Source organism: Diplotaxodon limnothrissa, linkage group LG3 (genome assembly GCF_057381915.1).
Source record: "Diplotaxodon limnothrissa isolate DT_005_m linkage group LG3, D_limnothrissa_male_GT1.1, whole genome shotgun sequence".
Classification (NCBI taxonomy): domain Eukaryota; kingdom Metazoa; phylum Chordata; class Actinopteri; order Cichliformes; family Cichlidae; genus Diplotaxodon; species Diplotaxodon limnothrissa.
This window is the reverse complement of record NC_140598.1, coordinates 26,835,207-26,855,891: the sequence shown is the minus strand read 5'-3', so window position 1 is coordinate 26,855,891 and position 20,685 is coordinate 26,835,207. Positions and strand designations below refer to the sequence as shown.

General features: G+C 38.4%; 2 protein-coding genes across 2 annotated transcripts in view; one reads left to right on the top strand and one right to left on the bottom strand.

The window, feature by feature from the left end:
* Positions 1–1,116: 1,116 nt before the first annotated feature.
* On the bottom strand, positions 1,117–5,041 carry LOC146635140 (butyrophilin subfamily 2 member A1-like). The gene is made up of 3 exons (XM_085346414.1): positions 4,969–5,041; positions 1,728–2,066; positions 1,117–1,489 (listed from the first exon to the last, which is right to left on the bottom strand). Exons 1-3 carry the CDS (start codon positions 5,039–5,041, stop codon positions 1,323–1,325), a joined length of 579 nt encoding a protein of 192 aa, XP_085202540.1. The 3' UTR covers positions 1,117–1,322.
* Positions 5,042–18,716: 13,675 nt separating this feature from the next.
* Positions 18,717–20,685, top strand: part of LOC146635138 (coxsackievirus and adenovirus receptor homolog) — a 46,120-nt gene continuing 44,151 nt past the window's right edge. The window contains exon 1 of the mRNA XM_085350035.1: positions 18,717–18,774. Within this exon, the coding sequence (XP_085206161.1) occupies positions 18,717–18,774 (58 nt within the window). The remainder of the gene's footprint in view (positions 18,775–20,685) is intronic.

Sequence of the window (20,685 nt, the reverse complement as noted above, 5' to 3'; positions counted from 1 at the left end):
GGTGAAACTGGGGAGCCCATGGCACACCCATGTTTCTGCCTGTAGAACTGACCCTTGTATGTGAAGTAGGTGGAATGACGACACAGTTCCAGAAGCAAACACACTCGGTAGATGCTGAGAGTGGTCCTGTTGCTGAGGTTGGTGTCATCCTGTAATCTCTTACGGACTACCTCCAACGCTTCCCTGACTGGGATGCAAGTGAAGAGAGATGTAACGTCGTACGAGACCATGGTTTCATCTGCCTCCATAATGACATCGCTCACCTTTTCAACAAAATCCAACGTGTTCAGAGCTGCCCGCCAGTGGGTTGAGGATCGAAGCCAGAAACTTAGAGACGTTATAGGTGACCGAGTTGATAATTCAGACAATCGGTCTTAAAGGTGCACCCTGTTTATGGACATTCACAGTAATGTTTCCAGCTTTTCCTGTCCAAGCACAAAGTATCTTCACAAAGACACTTAACTACTTAGAGGCTGAGAATCATACGGGGGGATAGATGTTGCCTTTGGGTTTGAAAGTCAAATTGTGGAAGTCTTTTACAGAACAGAGTGAGAGTGCTTTGCAGATTGGAAGCAGCAACAAGGAGTTGAGGTTGTTGCATTTCTTAGATGTGCCAGTTTTCTTGGCTGTAAATACATGACAGTATAATATTTATGATTTTTTTTTCATTTTAAAAAATGTTTCTGAAATATAACAGTGTGATCCTAAGTGGATATCACTGTTATATCTTGGACACAAGGAAGTCAAATCAGCTCCCTCTGACCCGTATCAGTGGAGAACAAAGTTACTAGAACTCCCTGCACTAGAACATGAAGTATGATAATGAAATACTGTGCCATAAAAAATACATAAAAACTATATCAAATATGAATGATTTTTTTATTTTTAACATCCACAGTTTAGTACAACTACAGTAAGTATATTATTACAGTTCTGTGAAAATGTTGTAAATTTTGAGCATCAGGAGCTCCTAAAACTACAAATGAAAAATTAAAGCGATCATTCTTTCTGTTTTTAATAGCTCAACCCCTCCTAATAACCTTTGTTTAGCTTCTCTCTGTATCATACCTTGTTACTGGCCTTCTCATGGCTGATTTATTTTGTGCATTTTCCTCCTTTTTGCCTGTTGGTGTCTGCCTTTTGGTCATGTTGTCGGTTTTACATGAACAACATCATGACGGTGACTGCCCAGAATTCTCGAGCCTGTCCATTTCTGTCATCTGTCTTTCCCGGAAGGCTCAGCATGAACACGGAGAGCTGCAGGAGAGTACTGCTTGAAAAACACATCCTGGTATTTCTGCATGCTGCCGTTCAGCACGAGATTAATGGGGATCCTGTTTCTGTTTTTGTTTATGTATCATGAAGATCACATAAACAACAATCCCAACATATACAAGAAAAACTACCAAGCAAAATATAAATTGGCGAAAGTCATTCTCCTTGCCTCCTCCCTCCTTCCCTCCGTCCTCTGTGTCTCCTCCTGTCTGAGCTGCAGGTGAGAAACAGGTGTGAGGTGTCAGCTGTCAGGTAGGTGATGAGTGAAGAACAGAACAGAATCCATTTCCTCTTCAAACTGCTGTCAGACATTATCTACTGCACTCTGATCACATCACTCAGACCAGCTGCTTTCTACAAAGTCTCATCAACAACATCTTTACAAACAAACATCAACAACCAGGAAGCAGCTTCACCTCTGATCACACACACACTCAACTCTACTCACTCACCTGGAGGATCAACAACACTCAGGTAGATGATGCTGCTGGGTTTCCATGAGTATGTTTCTCTCATGATTATACGACACTCGTATGTTCCAGCATCATTAATCGTCACATCCTTCAGAATCACAGACACGTCTCCATCCTTCATCTGTCTGTCCTGCAGATCCACCCGGTTCTTAAAAGATGGATGCTGCTCTTCTGGATCAGACTGCTCATCGCGGTACAAAAAGACATAATCTGACTTCAGGTCAGCTCTGCTCCACTCTACAACTATGATGTTGTTGTTTGGAGCTCGACATGGTAGAGTGACAGCCTGTCCAGTCTCAGCTATGATGATTTTCTGGTCTGAAAGAGGAAACAACACAGAGCCAATCAATGTGAGGATCAGAGAGATAGAAAGTTTTATATTTTCAAAATTTCATCCAAATCCTCCCTATAGCAATTTCATTTGTGTAAAATGTAAAAAATATTTATGAGAAGGATCCAGTTTACTTAATGAGCAAATAATTATTAGATGGAAAATGGAGTGAAAGCTCACTGGGAGCTTAAAATAAAACACTAAACATTTCTGAGCTGAGAAAAGGGGATTTTTTGTGTGTGATTTCTGACTTCAGTAATAACACTTTAAACCGCAGCTTCATGTTGGAAGCAAACACATAGTAGCTCCGCAGAGCAGCTATTATCTGCAAGTAACCAGAAGAACAAGGCAATATAGATATTAAATACCTTACAAACTACAAATATTTCAGAGGGTAGCATGCCATTGTAACTTCCACATTCATACATGTCTTCCACTAATATTCCAGCTGTAATTAAGGCCGGGAAAACTTCAAGTAAAAATATGTCACTGAAAATAATCACATCGTGCCTTTGAAGGCACTGGGATCAACACACATTCAAGCACACACTCTACAAACAAGGTGGGTCTCACTACTAATAACAATTACTAATTAATAAGAGCTCTACAATAAAGCAAAGTACTATTACAAAGGAGTATTCGCACCACATTGAGAAAAAATATATTTTGGGGGGAAATAAAGTCCAAAACATGAACATAGTCTCCCATAACCTGCCTTGTGTGGATAAGTTAATGAACTCCTACTTCAGAATCAGTTTTAGTAACAACTGATGCAGTTTGGTAGAATAAAGAGGATATATGTTTTTACAAAGTCTTATACACAAGGCATTTTGTAGAGGGTATAGCTACTGTGGCAGTTTGACATGAAACAACAACTTTAATCTTCACGTTTCAACTTTTTTTCAAAACATTTTTTTTTCATGTGGCTCTAATACTCAGTCACAGCAACCATTTTTACCAGGGGTGATTCTAGTTTCAAACATTTAGGGGGGCTCGGTCCCCAGTCATTATGTCATGCACACACATGTCCAGTCTTTAAAGAAGTTAAAGAACTATTTGTAGCAAAGGAGATACGATGAGAAACATGTACAACATTCAGTCTCATTCACATAGAGGCAGGCCACCAAATCAATCTCTTGAAGTAGCATTATTAGCACTATTAAAATCATCCTTCTACTACACAGACCTGTACGCAAAGCAAACTTGCAATAGAATTACCTTCTATTAAGTTTTTGAATTCATTCAAACCCTCCCTTTATTATAGAGACTGAGCACAGAGCATCATGAACCCCAATTTCACGAGTGGAAAACAGATTTGTAGTGACATCGATGTAGTGGCAGCCATCCTGTCCATGTTTAGAGAGATATGAATCCTGTTAAATGCTGCTATTCATGTCAGCATGCTCTGTTTAGGATGTTCACTTACATTTTCTTCAGTGTGTTACTGGAAAGCACACAAAGCATTCATGAAAGACGTGAAAAACTACTTTGTGAAAAATGACTTGTTTTTCCAGCTAACTTCACCACCTGCTCCCTCATTCTTCCTGTTCTTGTACAACCTCTCTCTCTCCATACTCCTCACTCAACTAGAATATGCTGAAAATATAATCTTATAATAATTATTATATGCATGTTGTAAAGCTACAGCTTTATAATTTTGGAGAATTTGACTACATATCCACTCTTATCTGTTTCTTTTTGCTCTCTCCCTCTCTGTCCTCTCTCAGACTCTGTCCACCCAAATGTTTAATGTCACATAAACTCCATAACAGTTTTTAAATTGAATAAAGACTACTGCTGAACACAGAAAGGTAATGTTTTGTTTTGTTTTCATTTTGACTTGCTGTTACTTGGGTCTGGAGCTGTACTTATATTTATATAGTACTATAAAAAAAACAACCTAAGCCAAATTTGAAAAGAGGAATAGAAATTTTTAACAAACTAAAACAATGATGCACATGAGCTCCGTGGCTGGCAACCATGTGTAAAGATTGATATTCTGTTTACCCTTTTCCCCACTCTCCCTCATCTCGCCATACTTACCCTGTTTGCTCTCTTGACTTTCTCATCACTGATTGGTTCTTGAGTTTCTGTCATTAATTAAACTTTAAGCCCAATTTTGTTTTCCCTTTCAGTGTTTAGCAGTCAGTGTTGATTTAAGTGAAATAAATCCAGACATACGGCAACTAACTGATAGTTGTTCTCTGTGCATTCTGGTGATAACAACTCTAAGATGTTGTTATCACCAGTGATGTTACAGTGAGCCCGCACAGAGGCGTTGCTGCTTCAGCTTGTCATTAATAGGCTAATACGACTGCAGCAGAAAGAAGATGCAGAATGAATTTCATGACACAGTGATGCAGATTTAAAACACTTTAACAGAAATATACTAAAAGTTCAAACGGTTGTGATAAACGTTGCCGTTACTTACAAAGTATCTTATTAAAAATTAAGTATTTATTTTTATTTGTTCTGTAAATAGCATCAAAAAAGTTAGCTAATGTAATTTAAATCACTCGATATTAGCTAGTTTAAATCTTTAAATCCCCTAGTCTGCTGGTATTGTTAAATAGGAGGTTCAAAGGGAAGTTAAAACGTCACAACGCGGAAGCGCAACAATTTGTGACGCACTTGCTAAACTGCAAGACTTAATAAAATCAAGACAAAAAATCGGACAAAAAAATTAATCGTAAATTTTAGCGGCACATTTATTCGGCTAATTAACTCCTTGTGTCTCAGTGTCAAAAGAAGAAACTACACACAAACACGTTTCCAGCGTAACAAACATAACCGAGTTGAGTGGCCAAAAAACTGCCTCAGCCGTTCCCCTCTGCACACCTACAACAGAGAAGAAAGGCTTTTTGGTTTGAAATTAAAGACAAATCTCACCTGCACGGATTGAAACGAGGAGGCAGACTGACAGCACATTCCTGATGAGCGATACAGACGTTGCAGCGGACATTTCAGATGTAGGTCTGCGGGACGGGACACCGGAACTTTATGCGGATAACAAAAAATATATTGTCCCCTTGTCACAACTAAATTAATTGTAAGTTTTGAAATAGAGCAAAAAACACACTGACCACAATGGATCCGTTTCGGTTACCTGGGCTTTAAATATACGCTGATGACGAGCACAGATCTGAGATCAGTGTTACATTTATAAGCTACGAGGACGAGCCTGGGAATCAAGCAGGGTAGAATTAAAAGCTGCTTTACTTTACGAGAAGAACATCTTTGAATATCCGAGAATAGAAATAACAGTTCCATTCAGTTATGTTCAAGTTATGGCCAAAATAATCACTTCTGTAGTAGCGGCCGGTAATAAACCAGTCCGCATAAAGGAACCGTGCTCTTTAATGAATTCAGCACAGACTTTACACCGTAGAGGTAACAGGGAGACACAACAAGTTATCCATCTAACTATACTCTAACTCTAAAACTTTACCAACTCCACTTTACTCTTATTTCACGACACCACCCTCTAGTGGTGCAATATGGTACGATCATTACAGGACACAACGTCTCCTCTCTCTTTATGAACAGAGTTCACCAAATAGCGTAGTACAGAAATAAAGTAATTCACTGTTTAGCAAGTCACACATACACTTGTGAACTTAAATGCTGCAATAGTTATAACATCAGATTACTACAACTAGCAAAGCTTAATAAGCCTGAAACTATATTGCACTCCTACGTAACATGAAAAATTATTATTCCAGTTTTTCCATGACAATTTTTTCTTAGTGCATTGGTGGCAGAAAATCTGTTCTTTTTAAACCCAAGCTAGAACAAGTAATAACGTTTCTCTAATGTTCTTTTTCCAAGCAACCTTTTATGGTACAATATAGTCTTTGTGCCAGCGAGACTTGTACTTGACGCGTGGCAGTAGGTGAGCCAGTAAGAGTGTGGTGCAGCCTAGCAGTGTCAGCGTTCTTTTCAGTCACTGGGCGACAGCGTGCTAGATGAGTGGCATTCCAAATCTTTCCATCACTCAGCAAGAAGGCATTCAAGCCTTTGGCTTTATTTTTCCTTTTTTTTTTGCCTGTCCTGTTTGGTTCTTTTGGCATCAGAATTATTGTCTAAAGGTGAGGAAAGATGTCCAACGGATTTACTTTACCAAATGGACCATCCCAGACTTGCCGTAATGGTCCATTTGATTCACCTTTTATTGTTTATTTTATTTTCACTTACTGAATACGGGACAGACTTGAATGAGGAAAAGAAAAGGGAGAAAGGAAGAGGGGGGGAAACAGTGGAGAAGAGGGACGGGGATAAAGGGCTAAAAAACAAAAAAACAACTAAATAAGCAGACAAAAAAATACACATATCAATCACCTGGATCACCTGCTGAGAAAGAAAAAAGAAAGCAAGCAGAAGAAAACAAGAGTAATAGAATAAACAACATCACAATGATATATGGGAATATGACAGTAAATACTAAATATTAAACATTATTGTGCAGCACATAAGATCAACAGAACACAGTGTGCTTTGAGGTAGGAGCCAAAAAGGGTGTAGTTTGTGGGTGTGATCACCCGTGTGTACACCTGTGAGCATGGACGCGCTTGTTTTTTTTAAAAGGTTCCTTCATGTAATGATCTGCTAGAGGGTGTGGGGGGGCCACAGCCCCGTCCTCCAGGGCATGAAGCACGTATGGAGGAGATCAAGACTCCAGACATCCAGAGGCCCCCAGAACATAAGAGACCAAGGAAGACCAACAGAGGGGCAGCTGCGCCACTGTCCCAGAAAGAGCTGAGGAGAGTCCCAGATGAGGGCTCACTCAGCAGCCGCGGAGCAGAAGCCAGGGGGGGTTGTGTCCGTGAGCTCTGCCGGCAGCCAGCCGTGCCTGAGTGACCGAGCCCCAGGCCGAGAGGCCGAGGGCACCCCACCCCTGAAGTGGCCCGAGCGAGCCCCAGGCTCCAGGTCCCAACAAGCAGCCACCAAGGAGTGAGCCGGTGTGTACCTGGACGCCCATCCCCGGACACAAAGAACCACCAACGCACCGATGTCTGAGGGAGTCCGCCACTGGCAGGGGAAGTGGTGGTGGGTGGAGATAGGCCTCCAAACCTTGGAGGGCCTGAGATGTCCCCAGAGAGGTGGCGTCTGATACCCAACCTGACATATAGACACAGACAAACAGGCACACACAGATACAAACATCCATTCCCACCCTCATGCTCTCATATGCACTTACTCCACACTCAACCAACGTGGAGACAGACATAAAGAGACGCTGTACACACGATCACACTCCCCAAGCGTACTCTACAAACCGGGTCTAGGTACCCTTGCCCCTGGAGGGGGAAACCTATATGTATGTGTTATGAGAGTGTGAGTAATGGGAATGTCTAAGTTGTGAGATAAAATTGAGGCACAAGAAGCCAGAAGGGGACAGAGGGGGACGGGGGGGTGTCTCCCCTGCACCCTGGTGAGACACCTTTACCCCCAAGGCCCTGCATGTGTGGGTGATTGTGGTGGAGCGGGAAGAGGGAGGCAGCTGGAGATGGGGAGGGAAGGAAGGGAGGGGCAAGTGACCCCTCCCTGGGGCCAGCTCCCCTGCTGACCCCAGTAGACCTTTGGCTTTTGTTACAGGCTTTTTCTGTTACAGGAGGGGTAAATCTGGGATGTCCTTTGGGAACATGGTGGGGTTTCCTTATCCTCACACTCTTTCCTTTCCCCAATCTTATAAACACTACATTTCCATAATGACTGAAACCAGCCCACTGAAGGAACAATGGGCTGGGAGGTCAGTTCCTTGATCGTTAGTTAATCAATTAACCACTGACCAAAGACCACTGATCATGAGCAGCATTCACAGAGAGTTGGGGAATGGCTGCAATCACAGCATTGTAAGATGGTGACAGATGTACCCTGTCAGTTCCTTAATCTTAATTATGCAAATTCTCATGACAACTTTTGGAGATTTACTTTCCTGGATGATTGAGAATGTATCAAGACGCAAACAGCAATGTTACCATGTTAGTATTAATGTACACTAACACCAACCTTTTCTCATAACAATTAACAATTAACGTTAGAATTTAAGAGAAATCATCATCACATCTGAGGCCAACATTTAAAGTGAAGCGCTTTCTCATATGTTCTTTAATACATAAAATTATTTTATGTATTAACCCTTTAAGACCTACCATAGAACCAAGTCCGCCAGAGCTTATATTATATTTTTACATGCTGTGGAGCCATTTTTGGGAGCATTTCAAGTTGCTATACATCAATACAACCATTATAGCCCAGATTTTAATAATATGTATTCATTAAGTGCATAGTAATTACATAAATTGCAAAAAAGTGCAATAAACTACAAAAAAATTGAAAATCGTTTTTGATTTTTTAACATATATTTGTAGTTAGAGAAATTTAAGAGTCTTATCCCTCAAAACTGTAAATACAAAAAAGTTGCACAAAATAGTTTCCTACCACAGGAAATTTATTTTGAGTGTCTTCATAGTTTTATTTTTGAAATACACCAATTTTTATACACTGCAGGAAAAACGAAAATAAATATTATACTGCAAATTTGCAAAAAAGCAGCATATGCATCAAAATAAACTATTTCCAGCAGTGCAATATGAGTCCTAAGCATCCCAGAAACGACACAGAAAGTCATAAAGTCAAAGATAACTTTTAAAAAGAGCAGTATAGGCCCTGAGGCCCTGATCGCAAAAAAGACTACATTTCCGCGAAAATGACGTCACTTCCGGTTTCGGGCAGGTAATGGCGGAAATGCAAAAGTTCGCGCTGACGTCTATTCCAACGTAGGAAGTGTTTTGAACAGCTGATCAGATCGGTAAAGCTGTTTCTGGAATATTATGTTTTTGTTCCTGCAAGCGCTTTTTATGCAGTTTTTGCAAAGCTTTATGTGGAAGGAAACCGTGACCTAGGACAAGCTGATGGCATCAGATGTAAGTACAACTCCTCCGGTTTCATATGCAAAAAAAATTTTTGCGCTAGCTTACGTGGTTGCAGTGCTACTGGGATTTAAAAATAGTTACGCATAACAGAGCGTTCCCGCTCCGATCGGCTCTAAAGGGTTAAATCATATATGCTGTGTGCGCGCAGCCAGTTACAGTCATACATATTTTCAGAAGCTTGTATTTAATCTGTATAAGAAACAGTCATATCAAGCAGCATGCAAATTACACATTTATTGAGAAAATTACGTATTTTTATTGGAAGATCATGAGGGAGGAAACTATATGGTTCTCCAAAAGAGGAAAAATAAACCAAAACTCCATATTATGGAGTTGACAAGGTGCTGACGGTGGTGACACTAGTAGAAAACAAGATATTATTTCTTTCAAAATGACAATTAAACCTTAACAACCTTCGTAATATCACAAGACACATCATAACAATTCTGTTTTTGCACATGTCAAGTTCTACATCTTAATAGTTCACCAGCCTACTACTCCTTGATTCCTAAAGTTCTCTGTGGTTGTGTGTTTCGACCCTGCTGGACTTTCTCTCCTTTTGTCTCTGTGTTTTCTTCCAAAACCTTCTCTTCTGCCTTTTTTCTCTTCCTTTCAGATCACTGGTGTTCTTTATTTCTCCATCTTTCCTTTATGAGAAACTCTTTCTTCAGCTCAGGCTGGCTGTTAATTTTTTCTCTCTTTCTTTTTTGATCCTCCCTGTTCCTTCTCTTTCGTTCCTCTAAGGGCAGCTTCCCCTTTGCCATTCTAGCCTGAAATGTACCATTTTGTAATTACTATAACTTTTCTGAACCTTATACTTTTTCACAGATTAAGGATGAATATTCACAACACAATTATGCATTAAGCAATAGAAATGCTATCCGGCCATTAAGTTTGATGTCATTAGCCATTTCCAGGTCCAAACTCCGCTGCAGATCCCAAAGTCAAAGGAACTCTGCGGCATCACTGAGAGTTACAAACTGTCTAAATTCCTTCATCTTTAATAAAATGATCAGTGTGTGGCTCTACCAGGTGTAACATCCAGGCATCCATGAAAACAGAATATATGAAATTTAACAGAGTTAAAGTTAGATTGCTTGTTTCCACCTGAACATGATACACCAGCTCTGCTACCACTTCCAACATAAATGGAGACAGAAAACTAAACAGCAGTGACTATTGTCAGGTTACTGAAGTTGGGCTAGCTGGTATGTAGTGATGTGCCACGTGATCGCTGGCGACACAGCTGTGTTAGCATAACATAAACACAGTGAAGCTGGAGGATGAATGCTAACTTTTTTCCACTTGATAAAAGTTAACGTGAGGGTTCCCGATGGTTAGGCTGACAGTGATCACTGGCTGTTTTTAGGGGCTTGTTCAGATGTAATAGAACAAGATAAAAAGCATTAAAACATTTTAACAGCACAACAGGCTTAATAAACACAGAGTAGTTTGGGCCCGGAAGCAGGAAGCATCATCACTTAAAGACCAACTCTCGGGGCAGAGATAGCTCAGTTGATGTCACATGATCGGAAGGTTGCGCGTTCAAATCCAATGAACAGAGGCTATCCTGGGTTGGTAGCTGCCCACTGCATCACTGAGTGAATGGGTTAAATGCAGAGGACTAAGCATTTTCCTACAGGATTAATACTGTATACATAAACAATGAGATTCAAGATAAGGCAAATTTGATAATATTTGACACATCTGTGAAGCAGAAATATCAGTAAAACACACAAGAAGTAATATGTCTGAAATATTAGTAAAAAAAATTACTTAATATAAATGGTGAACAGCAGACTTTTGTGACATTTGTCAACACCATTAGAAAAAGGGTCAACACCATCAGACAAAAATCCTGATGGTGTGGACATTTGATGGTGTTGACAAAATACCCGACTTTTTCTCATAACACATGTTTTTCTGACAGAAGCCATCTTGTTTTTCATCAGTTGCTTATGGCCTCAACAATCTACACAGCAAATTGAAAAGTGTTAAATTTTTTGGTGTTAATAGGCTTCTTGCAAAAGTAGAGTTAATTTTACTCTAAGTAGAGTCACATTCTTTTAATGTAACTCTGAGGTGTAAAATGATAGTAGTTAAAATCGAGTGTTAAAAATGAGTGTTTCTAGGTCAAATCTGGAGGTGTTACAATGGAAACATTAACTCTTGACCTCTTAACTCTGAACTCCTACAGGGGCTATGACACCAACAGAGTAAATTCACAGACTCCGCCCCCAGCACAGCTCCAATCGAAGCTGAAGTGAAGCCGTTTCAGAACATTTTGCTCTACATATTTGAGTTGTTTGCCATGCTTGGTAAGTCATTTTTTCAAAGATTGTTTCAATTATTATTATTAGCTTTTACTTCTGTGGCTCTTTGGAGTTGAGACAAAGCTGTGTGAAAGGCATTAGCCATGTTGCTCGGTGATAGCATAATATTCTGTTTTAGCTAGCTGAAAGGTATTGTTTGCGGGCAAATACCACAGCCTTGAAAAAAAGCTTGCATGTGAATTTTCAGTCAAACTTTTGGTCAAATACACCTAAAACAATGTCTAGAATGTGAAATGTTGGTATAATGGTGCTACTTGAAGCCTGAAAACGATCGCCCATAAAAAAAACAAACGAGCAAACAGCAGTAGCAGGCGTCCTGATTGGATTCTACGTTAGCATTTAGATCCCTCCAGAGTTTTGTGCACACGGTTTAGGTAAAAATGAAAAAGGTTGAGGTTTTACATTTAGTTCAGTATTACAGTATTATTTTTACTGTGCTGCAATTGTTTACTGGATTATTTGTGCCATTAATTAGTGTCAACTAATTTTTATTCGATCTCCGCACAGGATATGCTTGTGAAGATGGAATATGGGACTTGTGTCAAGCCAGCCTCCAATTCGAGACTTGCAGTCAAGCCAGCCTCCAGTTTGTTTTACGTTCCCTGTGTATTCAAAGTATTACGGGAATGGATGTGGAAACCGGATTTCAAAATAAAAGCCAACTTCGAGTGAATTAACAGATATGTTAAGAACATAATAACATATAATTTAGGCTTTTTTTTTTACAAACTCTAATGTTAGATCTATATGACACAGCCTTGTACCCTAATTGTGCCCTGTCACTATCAAGGCCATCTTATTTTGGATTTCAAAGTAAAAGCCCTGTGAATCTTCATTTTTGAACTACTCTTTCAATGACTTAATAATGCTCTTAAAAGCAAAAGTCGTATTTCCAAATACTATTTGAACTTTATATCAACACTTTCCAACCACAGTCTTTTTACAGTGATACCATATCAATATCAAGTCAGTCTGATTTTGCCTTTCATAGTAATGGCCCTTTGAAATTGTCCATAATTGACTTAATCTTCTAATGATTCAAAATGCTCTAAAATGAAAAATTCTTGTTTCCACAGGGTAATTCCACCTTAGATCAACAGTATACAGCCCCACAGTGATACCATATCAATATCAAGTCATTCTGATTATGCCTTCCAAAATAAAAGCCTTTTTAAATTGTCCATAATTGACCTAACTTTCAGTGATTTCAAAATGTTTTAAAATGGAAATTTCCTGTTTCCACAGGGTAATTCCACTCCAGATCAACAGTATACAACCTCACGATGTTACCATATCAATATCAAGACATTCTGATATTGCTTTAAAAAATAAAAGCATTTTCAAACTGCCCATATCTGAGTTGCTCCTGGAACAATTTCAAAATGCTCTAAAATGGCACATTCCTGTTTCCACAGGGTAATTCCACTTTAGATCAACAGTATACAGCCCCACAGTGATACCATATCAATATCAAGTCATTCTGATTTTGCTCTCAAAAATAAAAGCCTTTTCAAATTGTCCATAATTGACCTAACTTTCAGTGATTTCAAAATGCTCTAAAAAGGAAAATTCCTGTTTCCACAGGGTAATTCCACCTTAGATCAACAGTATACAGCCCCACAGTGATACCATATCAATATCAAGTCATTCTGATTATGCCTTCCAAAATAAATGCCCTTTCAAATTGAGCATATATACGACCTACTTTTTTAACGATTTCAAAATGTTCTTAAAAAGAATTTTGCTGTTTCCACAGGATAATTTCACTTTAGGTCAACAGTATACAACCTCACGATGTTACCATATCAATATCAAGTCATTCTGATTATGCCTTCCAAAATAAAAGACTTTTCAAATTGCCAAGATACGACCTACTCTTTTAAAGATTTCAAAATGCTCTAAAAGTGAAAATTGCTGTTTCCACAGGATAATTTCACTTTAGGTCAACAGTATACAACCTCACGATGTTACCACATCAATATCAAGTCATTCTGATTTTGCTTTCAAAAATAAAAGCATTTTCAAAATGCCCATATTTGACTTGATCCTGGAACAATTTCAAAATGCTCTAAAATGGAAAATTCCTGTTTCCACAGGGTAATTCCACCTTAGATCAACAGTATACAGCCCCACAGTGATACCATATCAATATCAAGTCATTCTGATTTTGCTCTCAAAAGTAAAAGCCTTTTCAAATTGTCCATAATTGACCTAACTTTCAGTGATTTCAAAATGCTCTAAAATGGAAATTTCCTGTTTCCACAGGGTAATTCCACTTTAGATCAACAGTATACAGCCCCACAGTGATACCATATTAATATCAAGTCATTCTGATTTTGCCTTCCAAAGTAAAAGCCTTTTCAAATTGTCCACAATTGACCCAACTTTCAGTGATTTCAAAATGCTCTAAAATGGAAATTTCCTGTTTCCACAGGATAATTCCACTCCAGATCAACAGTATACAGCCCCACAGAGATACGATGTTAAGATCAAGTCACTCTGATTTTGCCTTCCAAAATAACAGTATTTTCAAATTGCCCGTAGACGACCTACTCGTTTAACGATTTCAAAATGCTCTTAAATTGAAAGATGCTGTTTCCACAGGATAATTCCACTTTAGATCAACAGTATCCAACCCGACAGTAAAACCATGTAAATTTCATGTTGGTCTGATTTCGCCTTTCAAATTAATGGCCCGTCGAATTTGTCCATATGTGATATACTCTTTCAATTATTTCAGAATGTTTTAAAAATGAAAATTGCTGTTTCAACACATATTGGGTTTTCATTTTGAAAAGCAAAATCAGACTCAATTGATTATGACAGAATTGAATCATAAAGATGATGTAAAAGGAAGCTGAAATTGCCACTAGGTTGTAATTGATAGTACGTTTATATTTTAAGTCAGTGGAAAGATGTCATGGTTGGTTTGCAAGCTGTTTTGTAATTTCTTTATTTAGAATGACATCTTTCCACAGACTTAAAATATAAACGTACTATCAATTACAACCTAGTGGCAATTTCAGCTTCCTTTTACATCATCTTTATGATTCAATTCTGTCATAATCAATTGAGTCTGATTTTGCTTTTCAAAATGAAAACCCAATATGTGTTGAAACAGCAATTTTCATTTTTAAAACATTCTGAAATAATTGAAAGAGTATATCACATATGGACAAATTCGACGGGCCATTAATTTGAAAGGCGAAATCAGACCAACATGAAATTTACATGGTTTTACTGTCGGGTTGGATACTGTTGATCTAAAGTGGAATTATCCTGTGGAAACAGCATCTTTCAATTTAAGAGCATTTTGAAATCGTTAAACGAGTAGGTCGTCTACGGGCAATTTGAAAATACTGTTATTTTGGAAGGCAAAATCAGAGTGACTTGATCTTAACATCGTATCTCTGTGGGGCTGTATACTGTTGATCTGGAGTGGAATTATCCTGTGGAAACAGGAAATTTCCATTTTAGAGCATTTTGAAATCACTGAAAGTTGGGTCAATTGTGGACAATTTGAAAAGGCTTTTACTTTGGAAGGCAAAATCAGAATGACTTGATATTAATATGGTATCACTGTGGGGCTGTATACTGTTGATCTAAAGTGGAATTACCCTGTGGAAATAGGAAATTTCCATTTTAGAGCATTTTGAAATCACTGAAAGTTAGGTCAATTATGGACAATTTAAAAAGTCTTTTATTTTGGAAGGCATAATCAGAATGACTTGATATTGATATGGTATCACTGTGGGGCTGTATACTGTTGATCTAAGGTGGAATTACCCTGTGGAAACAGGAATTTTCCATTTTAGAGCATTTTGAAATTGTTCCAGGATCAAGTCAGATATGGGCATTTTGAAAATGCTTTTATTTTTGAAAGCAAAATCAGAATGACTTGATATTGATGTGGTAACATCGTGAGGTTGTATACTGTTGACCTAAAGTGAAATTATCCTGTGGAAACAGCAATTTTCACTTTTAGAGCATTTTGAAATCTTTAAAAGAGTAGGTCGTATCTTGGCAAGTTGAAAAGTCTTTTATTTTGGAAGGCATAATCAGAATGACTTGATATTAATATGGTATCACTGTGGGGCTGTATACTGTTGATCTAAGGTGGAATTACCCTGTGGAAACAGGAATTTTCCTTTTTAGAGCATTTTGAAATCACTGAAAGTTAGGTCAATTATGGACAATTTGAAAAGGCTTTTATTTTTGAGAGCAAAATCAGAATGACTTGATATTGATATGGTATCACTGTGGGGCTGTATACTGTTGATCTAAAGTGGAATTACCCTGTGGAAACAGGAATGTGCCATTTTAGAGCATTTTGAAATTGTTCCAGGAGCAACTCAGATATGGGCAGTTTGAAAATGCTTTTATTTTTTAAAGCAATATCAGAATGTCTTGATATTGATATGGTAACATCGTGAGGTTGTATACTGTTGATCTGGAGTGGAATTACCCTGTGGAAACAGGAAATTTCCATTTTAAAACATTTTGAAATCACTGAAAGTTAGGTCAATTATGGACAATTTAAAAAGGCTTTTATTTTGGAAGGCATAATCAGAATGACTTGATATTGATATGGTATCACTGTGGGGCTGTATACTGTTGATCTAAGGTGGAATTACCCTGTGGAAACAAGAATTTTTCATTTTAGAGCATTTTGAATCGTTAGAAGATTAAGTCAATTATGGACAATTTCAAAGGGCCATTACTATGAAAGGCAAAATCAGACTGACTTGATATTGATATGGTATCACTGTAAAAAGACTGTGGTTGGAAAGTGTTGATATAAAGTTCAAATAGTATTTGGAAATACGACTTTTGCTTTTAAGAGCATTATTAAGTCATTGAAAGAGTAGTTCAAAAATGAAGATTCACAGGGCTTTTACTTTGAAATCCAAAATAAGATGGCCTTGATAGTGACAGGGCACAATTAGGGTACAAGGCTGTGTCATATAGATCTAACATTAGAGTTTGTAAAAAAAAAAAAGCCTAAATTATATGTTATTATGTTCTTAACATATCTGTTAATTCACTCGAAGTTGGCTTTTATTTTGAAATCCGGTTTCCACATCCATTCCCGTAATACTTTGAATACACAGGGAACGTAAAACAAACTGGAGGCTGGCTTGACTGCAAGTCTCGAATTGGAGGCTGGCTTGACACCAGTAATATGGGGGAGAGCAGAAGTGCGTTGAAGTTCCACAAAGGGATGAATGAAGGACATGCATATTGTATTGAAGAAATAAGTGATGAGAACGCTGTTATTTGCATTTACCATGTCAGACCTTTTGATAAACACAATTCTAATGAAAGTGAGAACATGTATACTGTTACATCTTTCAGAAAATGTTTTGAAATTGTGGTGCACAGTTCAGAATAAATGTTTTTCAAAAACCATTGCATCTTTTTAGTAAATGTTTATTTCCAAAAGAAATTTCTAGAAGTTCAGAACAGTAAAATTCCCGCTTTTTAGAATGAATTAGAAGATAACTCTTACGTAGTTAAACTAAAATACTCTTTGAGAGTTAATATATAAACTCTTAACACCAAGTGTTAAATTATCAACTCCAGACAGATTTGGTGTTTAACACTAAATCAGAGTTAACGTACCAACTCTCCAAAAAGAGTTAAATTAACACTCTCTGGTGTGGACCCATATAGACACTTTAATAGTGTTGAAATCAAATCCGACAGTGTTAATTTGGACATGCTGGATTTGCTGTGTACCTAAATTAAGCTCTTTTTACAAGAAAAAATAATTAAATCTTGGATTAGATCGACTTTGGTGTTGACGCACTATGGTTGTGACACAGAGTTTTATCAGAAAGGTGTGCAATAAATGAAATAAAAACAAACAAATTATCACAGCAGTGACCTCATGGCATGTGTATCAAACAGGAAGTGCATCAAACAGGAAGTGGTAAAGGGGTCCTCAGAGTGTCACAATGATTTGAATTTTTTGTACTTTTGAAAAAATCTGACGGTGTTGACAAAAACTCTGAACACGATTTTAATCACTTAAAAAATATTTAAAAATAAATTTTCGATGTCATATTTTGATATTGTATAAGGTATTGACTTAAATACTTAGTGACGAGAGCCATGATGTTTAATTTTACATTACTTTAAATTTTTTTTTATATTTTAATATTATCACACCTGCTTCTGGACAATGGACTTTTAAGGTACTGGTAATGTACCATTTAAAATAAATATATATTTATAAAAATGCAAAGCCATAGTTTTGTTGTATAAACATTGCCTTGGTTTGTCTTTTAGGCAGTTGGGTTAACACTTGTATGCATATTTTTAACCACAGAATTAGGTTTTATCTGCCAGACATGTTTTGTCCCTTATCTCAAGAATCACTGGAACACAAACACTTTCTCTGCTTGTGTTTATCACTGCCAGCGCAGAGAAATGAAGTAAACTGAAGTAAACTTAATGCCATTCTGTGGAATTGTGCACAGGAAAGGAAGAAAAATAGTTTTCTAGCTGTCAGTTTATTTCTGTCATACTTTCACCGTGGTTCCTGATGAGCGTTCACTTTTTTTTTTAGTTTTTTTTTAGTTTTCTTAGTTTGCATCCATTGATCTCTTCATATGTTAACTATGAATGTTAAGCAGAATTAAAGTATATTTAAGTTGAACTTCAGTGAATTTTACTTGAGTAAATGTTACTGATAATCTTCACTCTTCTGAAAGGATGCTTTACATTGTTGCACAGTACTGCATTTAATAACTTTTTATATTCCTATAAATGGCTTGAATTTCTCACTGGATCACTACATCTAAAGCATCAAGTTCCCTTTACCTCGGAAATGAGACGTTCACCAAGTTCAAGCAGAAGTAAGTGAGAAGGTCAGAAAAAAATGAAACAATAAAACAGGCTTAGTTTGCTCCGTAGAACGGGAAACTCATTCGGATGTCATTAACAGTACAGCGCTGTGCCTGCATTGTGTAGGCACATTATGCCTACCGCGGCGACACGTTCACGGAAGGAGGCGGCGCACGGCTCAGACACAGACGCAAACAGTACAAGCAAAAATGGCAGTCCCACAGGTTCACTACTGCGCATTGCACTAGTGCAGGCTGATGGATGGAAGTTTGATTGGAGGTAGATATCAGTCACGAGAGGCTGATGTAGTGTTGTGATTCGATAGTTCAGATTTCCTACTTCCTTTTCAAAGACAATGCATCTGAAAGCGCCAATCGCATAAGCGAGAGAAGTGCTTGTTTTCACGGGAAATAACTTTCAGTACCTAATTAATTAGTCAGGCTTTATACTGAGGCTCAGTCATTTACAGTAAATACCAGCGCCTTTGGACAAGTGTCGGATCATCAGCACTAACAAGGAAATGTCTACATCTCTCTGCTGTTTCCTGTCTGTGGGGCTCCTCGTGTTTGTCTCTGCAGGTGAGATTCAAAAATTTAGAACCAAACTATTTCCCACTGAGGTAGAGAAAAGTAAAGGAAATCACTGTGGGTTTTCTATTGATTCGTGGAGTTCACGTCCGTTAATGTAATGCAGGTGTAACCAGTAGCGGTTTTAGATACGGGCGACACGGGCGGTTGCCCGGGGCGGCATCGTGGTGGGGGGCGGCATCACGGGCAAGAAAAAAAATAAATAAAAATTGCTCGTATTCATGCTGTCCCGACATCATGCCAGCGCATATTGGGGATGGCATAGGCACCCATCGGTTTTCTATCGCACATTTGCTGGGAGTAAGGGCGCTCTCCGTTTGCGAGGTGCACCTGCTGCTTGCGGCGCAGAGAGGAGAGGGCGGGGCGGCGGGGGATTCTCTGGCTGGCTGGAGCAGCATCTTATAACCAACTCGCAAAATTAAACAAAATAAAAACAAAACAACAAACACGAAAACACCAGACATCATGATACAGACTTATAATCTGCACCGATGTTTTTCTATACATGCAAAGTGATCGCGAGAGCCCTCTGTGCGCCTGCTCGCTGCTGAAGTCAAAGTAAACTTTATTGTCATCTCCGCTACATACAGTCCAGTATATAGAGAGACGACGAGGCTCCCAGTTACAGCAGTGCAAGTAAACGAACAATAAATATTTAAGAGTAAAAAAATTAATATACACTTTAGAACTCGGGGTAAAGGGATCAATAACAATTTAAAATGTATATTTTATATTTTGTTGATTTAAAGTCTCACACACAACCCGTTTTCAAAGTTTAAAAAAAGAGAAAAGAAGAGGAGTGTAGCGACTTCCACAATCGCTAGAGGGCGGGGACTGAGCCTGCCTATTTGCCTGACGCGCTGTCAACTTAACGCAATAATGCGAGAGGTGGAATTGCTTGCTTGTTTATTAAATTGCTTGAAAAGTTTACAGAGCAACGTGATCGGCTCACGTTTCAAACTCTTAAAACATCACAGGCTCTAATGCAACAAGGGGAAACTCGTTGTGCAGCGGTCAACAAAAACTACGGCTACCCAGCCCTCCTCTCTGTCAAAATCAAACCAGTGAAAGCAGTGTTGCCAACTCCTCAGTAAGGAAAATCGCTATTGGTTGTCCTAAAAGTCGCTAGAAGTCGCTAAATGATGTCTACGCCTAATTTGCATGATTGGTCATGCTAATCTAATTGTAACCCTAATTGTGTTGTTGGAGAGAGAAATAACATCGTGGAAGAGACATAAAGTGAGTAAAAAAACGTCCTAAATGCATTTAGAGTTTATTTAGAACTACAAATTAAATTTCTTTTAGCAATTATTGTTTTTTTTAATGTCACAATTCCAACCCTGCTCCTTTGCCCGGGCTTGGACCGGCAAAAGTGACCCGAAATAGGCCCTCTGGTGGAGTTACTTTGTGTGTGTGTTTATAAGTAGTTTTAAACCTTGTGATCCACAAAACAGCATAAGAGTAAAAGAAGAACTGACAGCACCCGCTGCTTGTTGAGAGTAAAAGCGATACGCGCTTTCACGTCTGTTTTAGCGACTGTTTTTTAGAAAAAAAAGTCGCTAAGGGGTCTGAAAGCTTGCTAAATATAGTTGGCAACACTGAGTGAAAGACAGACTTACAACGCCCTCTTAATGTCACCGGTGTGACAGAAATAAAGAAGTGTGTTGTGCAGGGCTGCCTGCTGCACTGCAACATGTGACATTTATGCTGCACTTTATCTCACTTTAATGTCGATAACATGTCGTTAATTTGACTGTTGATTTTGATTATTTTTATTTTTATTTTTGACACTTCTTCCATGTTAAAAGCCCCGCGAGCGCACAGGCACAGCAAGTGTAGGGGAGGGGCTGGTGGCTGCCAGTAATAAAAATGAACGAATGGGCAGGTTTCACTCCTTGTACG